General features: G+C 41.5%; 1 protein-coding gene across 1 annotated transcript in view; it reads right to left on the reverse strand.

Moving 5' to 3' along the window:
• Nucleotides 1-460: 460 nt before the first annotated feature.
• Nucleotides 461-6,265, reverse strand: part of ACAA2 (acetyl-CoA acyltransferase 2) — a 43,697-nt gene continuing 37,892 nt past the window's right edge. The window contains exons 9-10 of the mRNA XM_024132312.2: nt 2,116-2,270; nt 461-886 (exon numbers count right to left, since the gene is read on the reverse strand). Of these exons, the coding sequence (XP_023988080.1) occupies nt 802-886; nt 2,116-2,270 (240 nt within the window). The 3' untranslated portion in view covers nt 461-801. The remainder of the gene's footprint in view (nt 887-2,115; nt 2,271-6,265) is intronic.

The raw sequence follows: 6,265 nt of genomic DNA on the forward strand, positions 1-6,265 counted from the left end.
AACAGATGAGAGAAAAAACAGAATGTGGTATCTATCTATCTATCTATAATGGAATATTATTCAGCCTTAAAAAAGAAGAAAATTCTGACACATGATACAACGTGGATGAACTTGAGAACATTATGCTATGTGCAATAAGCCAGGCACAAAAGGACAAATGCTGTATGATTCCACTTATATGAGGGACCTGTTGGAGTCAGCTGCAGAGACAGAAAGCAGAAGGTGGTTGCCAAGGGCTGCAGAGGGAGGAATGGGGAGTTGTTTAATGGGTGTAGAGTTTCATTTCTCCAAGATGAAAAGAATTCTGGAGATGCATTGTGGTGATGGTTGCATAACAATGTGAATGTATTTAATGCCACGGAACTATAGGCTTAAAAATGATTAAGATGGTAAATTGTATGTTATGTGTATTTTACCTCAATTAAAAATTTAGAAAAATACAAGAAACGATAGGAAAGGATTAGCTGAAGTTAAGGCAGAATTTATTCAATTTCCCTGCAATCATATTATCTAAGACATAAGCGGTGGTTATTTGGCAAGGATACAATTCCGTTTAAGGCCTTCTATAGTTGGATTTTAGTTCAGAAATGCAGCATATTTGGTACAAATTTGAGAGAATTTATACTGTCATGGGCTCTTGTTCATGATAAATGCATCTTTGCCAAACCATTCCTTGACCAAACTCAATCACTCTCAGTGAAGGGCATGGCATGACCTTCACAGCTTCTCTGAAGGTCACCTGGCATACTGTGGCCTGGCCAAGTCATGTGAGCGTGGACCAGGGCAGGCTCCCTGCTCTCCTCAAGCTGTGTTCTCAATGATGACTGCAATTCCTTGGCCCCCTCCAATGCAGGCTGATCCTACAGCGTATTTTCCACCCCGACGCCTAAGAAAGAAAGCAGTGGCTAAAATCTACTTTAATAAAGAATATACAAAATTAGATAATTAAGTAAATAGTATTTATAATGGTCACATTTGCATTATTCATTCTTGTTCAGCTCATCAGCTCAATCTTTTTTCCAGTCCTCAATATTGGAGAAAAGAGGAGAAAGAATTTGGAAAGCTGAATATTCTTATTTTTTAAGAAAAAGTAGTAACACAGAAGAGGGAGGCTGAAACAAATATAAAAGCTTGGGCTGCTGTGAGGAAGGAGTGAGGACAGGAGGTAATTGGGATAAACTGGAAGTTGAAGAAGGGGGAGTAAATACTCAGCCCCTTTGATGTATTTGTTTTAAATTTTTATGAACCTTAGAATAAGTATAATTACTGAAGTTTGTCCATATGAAATGTCAGATAATGTAGAAACATTTCATGTCCCTTTCATAAAAATCAGACACCTTTAAAGTACCATCTGCTCTAATTCTTCAGTCCTGATAGAATAACCTTGAGAAACCATCAAGGAATTATTTTTTGTGCACATCAATCACTCATTTCATCTCCATCATTAAGTGAAATAGAAGTCCCATTTGCCTTAACTTCACAGGGAGGCAGAGTGATTTTCTGCCCTGACATATTTGGTTTTGTTTGCAATTTCCCTACTAACAGAGCAAAATGATCCAAAATACACAGTACAGAAGGAGGAGCTCTTCTATTAAAACTGAAAAGTATCAAACACACAGAAGGCTCCTCCTGGAACCCTGGAAACAATGAAGGAAAAACTTAGCTCAGACCCAAATTGTCAGTTTGCTTAGGTTTCTTAAATGACAGCACCTAGATCAGTATTTTGTTTTCTTAAATAATTGTGTCTCACTCCTATAACTGGTACTAGAATGCAATTGCCATGAGAACCAGGGCCTCATCACAGGCTTGCTGCTCTGCACCAGCACCAGGGATGGGGCCAGATGTATGCTAGGCCCTCAGTGAACATGTGCTGAGTGGCTGCACTGCAAATGTGAGTAAGAGCGAGCATCCCAAGGGCAGAGGTACCAACAAGTCAACTGAGTCATCTATAAGGTCTACTGAAAAAGGGGTACCCAAATAACCTGTTTCTGGTGAGAAGCAGTGTGAGGCGGTACAAAGAAGAATGAAAAATGTTGGATTGTTCTGGGGAAACCTAAATGCATGCATTTACACAAAAGATGGCAAATCTGAAAAGCAACAATTTCTAGCACGTACCTTAATTCATGAACCAGGTGTGCAGTAATTCTTGATCCAGATCCCCCTAATGGGTGACCCAAAGCAATGGCCCCTCCATTCACGTTGGTTTTACTTGGGTCAAGATCCAAACTCTTTTCAACTGCCAAGTACTGGGGAGCAAAAGCTTCATTCACCTTAAAATAATCAAAACACTAATAAAAATCCTTATTCACAAACTTATTTCTAACTGAGAACTGTCCAGTCCTGTCAATGGCTAATTATCCTGTTTTTTTTCTACTTAAATTACATTGCAAGGTTATTTTAATTTATCTTCAATCATTCTTTGTAAAGATAACAGGCTTGAAAATGGGTATATTTACTAAGTGACACTTTAAGTGTAATGTATCCCTTAGAGAAAAGAAATCCTCAGTGATACTATAAATGGATACTGGATTAGAGGCAGTAGGATACTGTAGAAAGCCCACAGATTCTGGAGCTAGATGGACAGGTCAAATCTTGGCTATATGGATGTTCTTTAAACTCTCTTGACACTCAAATTTCTTCAGTGGTAAGTGTGACTGTTGTTCATCTTAAGAGTTATTGCTAAGGTTAAGTGAAATTGTGGGTATTAAGTGTTTAGTGTATTATCTGACACAAGCAAGTATTCAATAAATAGTTGCTATTATTATTACTACTACTCAGTACTATTAGCCACACTTCCAAGAAACTGATAGACAATAAAGAATAAACCGTCAGGGGGGACAGCTTCAAGATGGCGAAAGAGTAAGACGTGGAGATCACTTTCCTCCCCACAAATACATCAAAAATACATCTACATGTGGAACAGCTCCTACAGAACACCTACTGAACGCTGGCAGAAGACCTCAGACTTCCCAAAAGGCAAGAAAATCCCCATGTACTGGGTAGGGCAAAAGAAAAAAGAAAAAACAGAGACAAAAGAATAGGGATGGGACCTGCACCTCTGGGAGGGAGCTGTGAAGGAGGAAAAGTTTCCACACACTAGGAAGAGCCTTCACTGGCAGAGACTGGGGATGGGCGGGGGGAAAGCTTCAGAGCCGCGGGGGAGAGCGCAGCAACAGGGGTGCAGAGGGCAAAGCGGAGAGACTCCCGCACAGAGGATCGGTACCGACCAGCTCTCACCAGCCTGAGAGGCTTGTCTGCTCACCCACCGGGATGGGTGGGGCCTGGGAGCTGAAGTTTGGTCTTCAGAGATCAGATCCCAGGGAGAGTACTGGGGTTGGCTGCGTGAACACAGCCTGAAGGGGGCTAGTGCACCACAGCTAGCTGGGAGGGAGTCCGGGAAAATGTCTGGAACTGCCTAAGAGGCAAGAGAGCATTGTTTCAGGGTGCGCGAGGAGAGGGGATTCAGAGCACCATCTAAACAAGCTCCAGAGATGGGCGTGAGCTGTGACTATCAGCGTGGACCCCAGAGACGGGCATGAGATGCTAAGGCTGCTGCTGCAGCCACCAAGAATCCTGTGTGCAGGCACAGGTCACTCTCCACACCTCCCCACCCGGGAGCCTGTGCAGCCTGCCACTCCCAGGGTCCTGTGATCCAGGGACAACTTCACCAGGAGAACACACATCGTGCCTCAGGCTATTACAACATCACGCTGGCCTCTGCCACCGCAGGCTCGCCCCGCATTCCGTACCCCTCCCTCCTCTCGGCCTCAATGAGCCAGAGCCCCCTAATCAGCTGCTACTTTAACCCCGTCCTGTCTGGGCGGAGAAACAGATGCCCTCAGGTGACCTACACACAGAGGCGCGGCCAAATCCAAAGCTGAACTCCAGGAGCTGTGCGAACAAAGACGAGAAAGGGAAATCTGTATCAGCAGCCTCAGGAGCAGCAGACTAAATCTCCACAATTAAACTGATGTACCCTGCATCTGTGGAATACCTGAATAGACAATGAAACATCCCAAAATTGAGGCGGTGTACTTTGGGATCAACTGTAGACTTGGGGGTTTGCTTTCTGCATCTAATTTGTTTCTACTTTTATGTTTATCTTAGTTTAGAATTTAGAGCTTATTACCAGTGGGAGATTTGCTTATTGATTGGGTTGCTCTTTTCCTTTTTTAAAAATATATTTTTTTTTCCTTTTTCTCCTTGTGTGAGTGTGTATGTATATGCTTCTTTGTGTGATTTTTGTCTGTATAGCTTTGCTTCTACCATTTGTCCTAGGGTTCTTTCTGTCTGTCCATTTTGTTTTGTTTGTTTGTTTTGTATAGTTTTAGCACTTGTTATCATTGGTGGATTTGTTTTTTGGTTTGGTTGCTCTCTGTTTCTTTTTTTTTTTTAAGTACTTTAAAATTTTTTTATTTTTAATAATTAAAAATTTTTTAATTTTAATAACTATTTTATTGTAGTCTTTCTTTCTTTCTCTTTCTTCCTTCCTCCCTTCCTTCCTACCTTCCTTCCTTCTCTCTCTCTCTCTCTCTCTCTCTTTTCCCTCCCTCCCTCCCTCTCCTCTCTCTCGTTCCCTTTCTTTCTTTCTTTTTTTCCTCCATTTTCTTCTGAGCCGGGTGGCTGACAGAGTCTTGGTGCTCCAGCCGGGTGTCAGGTCTGAGCCTCTGAGGTGAGAGAGACGAATTCAGGACATTGGCCACCAAAGACCTCCTGGCCCAATGTAATATCAAACGGCAAAAGTTCTCTCAGAGATCTCCATCTCAACGTTAAGACTCAACTCCACTCAATGACCAGCAAGCTACAGTGCTGGAAACCCTAGGCCAAACAACTAGCAAGACAGGAACAAAACCCTGCCCATTAGCAGAGAGGCTGCCTAAAATCATAATAAGTCCACAGACACCCCAAAACACACCAGCAGACACGTCCTGCCCACCAGAAAGACAAGATGGAGCCTCATCCACCAGAACACAGGCACCAGTCCCCTCCACTAGGAAGTCTACACAACCCACTAAACCAACCTTAGCCACTAGGGGCAGACACCAAAAACAACAGGAACTACGAACCTTCAGCCTGTGAAAAAGAGACCCCAAACACAGTAAGCTAAGCAAAATGAGAAGACAGAGAAATACACAGCAGATGAAGGAGCAAGGTAAAAATCCACCAGACCAAACAACTGAAGAGGAAATAGGCAGTCTACCTGAAAAAGAATTCAGAGTAATGATCCCTAATATGGGAAAGGAAATAGTCAATCAAGTCCAGAAGCACAGAGAGTCCCATATAGGATAAATCCAAGGAGAAACATGCCAAGACACATATTAATCAAACTATCAAAAAATAATGCAAGAAAACACATTAAAAGCAGCAAGGGAAAAGTAACAAATAACATTCAAGGGAATGCCCGTAAGATTAACATCTGAGCTTTCAGAAGAAACTCTGCAAGCCACAAGGAAGTGGCAGGACATATTTAAAGTGATGAAAGGGAAAAACCTACAACCAAGACTACTCTACCCAGCAATGATCTCATTCAGATTTGATGGAGAAATTTAAACCTTTACAGACAAGCAAAAGCTAAGAGAATTCACCGACACCAAACCAGCTCTACAACAAATCCTTAAGGAACTTCTCTAGGCAGGAAACACAAGAGAAGGAAAAGACCTACAATAACAAACCCAAAGCAATTAAGAAAATGGTAATAGGAACACACATATCGATAACTACCTTAAATGTAAATGGATTAAATACTCCAACCAAAAGACATAGATTGGCTGAATGGATACAAAACCAAGACCTGTATATATGCTGTCTACAAGAGACCCACTTCAGACCTAGGGAGACATACAGACTGAAAGTGAGGGGATGGAAAAAGATATTCCATGCAAATGGAAATCAAAAGAAAGGTGGAGTAGCAATTTTCATGTCAGACAAAATAGACTTTAAAATAAAGTCTATTACAGGAGACAAAGAAGGACACTACATAATGATCAAGGGATCAATCCAAGAAGAAGATATAACAATTGTAAATATTTATGCACCCAACATAGGAGCACCTCAATACTTAAGGTAAATGCTAACAGCCATAAAAGGGGAAATCGACGGTAATACAATCATACTAGGGGACTTTAACACCCCACTTTCACAAATAGACAGATCATCCAAAATGAAAATAAATAAGGAAACACAAGCTTTAAATTATAAATTAAACAAGATGGACTTAATTGATATTTATAGGACATTCCATCCAAAAACAACAGAATACACATTT

Source organism: Physeter macrocephalus, chromosome 19 (genome assembly GCF_002837175.3).
Source record: "Physeter macrocephalus isolate SW-GA chromosome 19, ASM283717v5, whole genome shotgun sequence".
NCBI classification, from domain to species: domain Eukaryota; kingdom Metazoa; phylum Chordata; class Mammalia; order Artiodactyla; family Physeteridae; genus Physeter; species Physeter macrocephalus.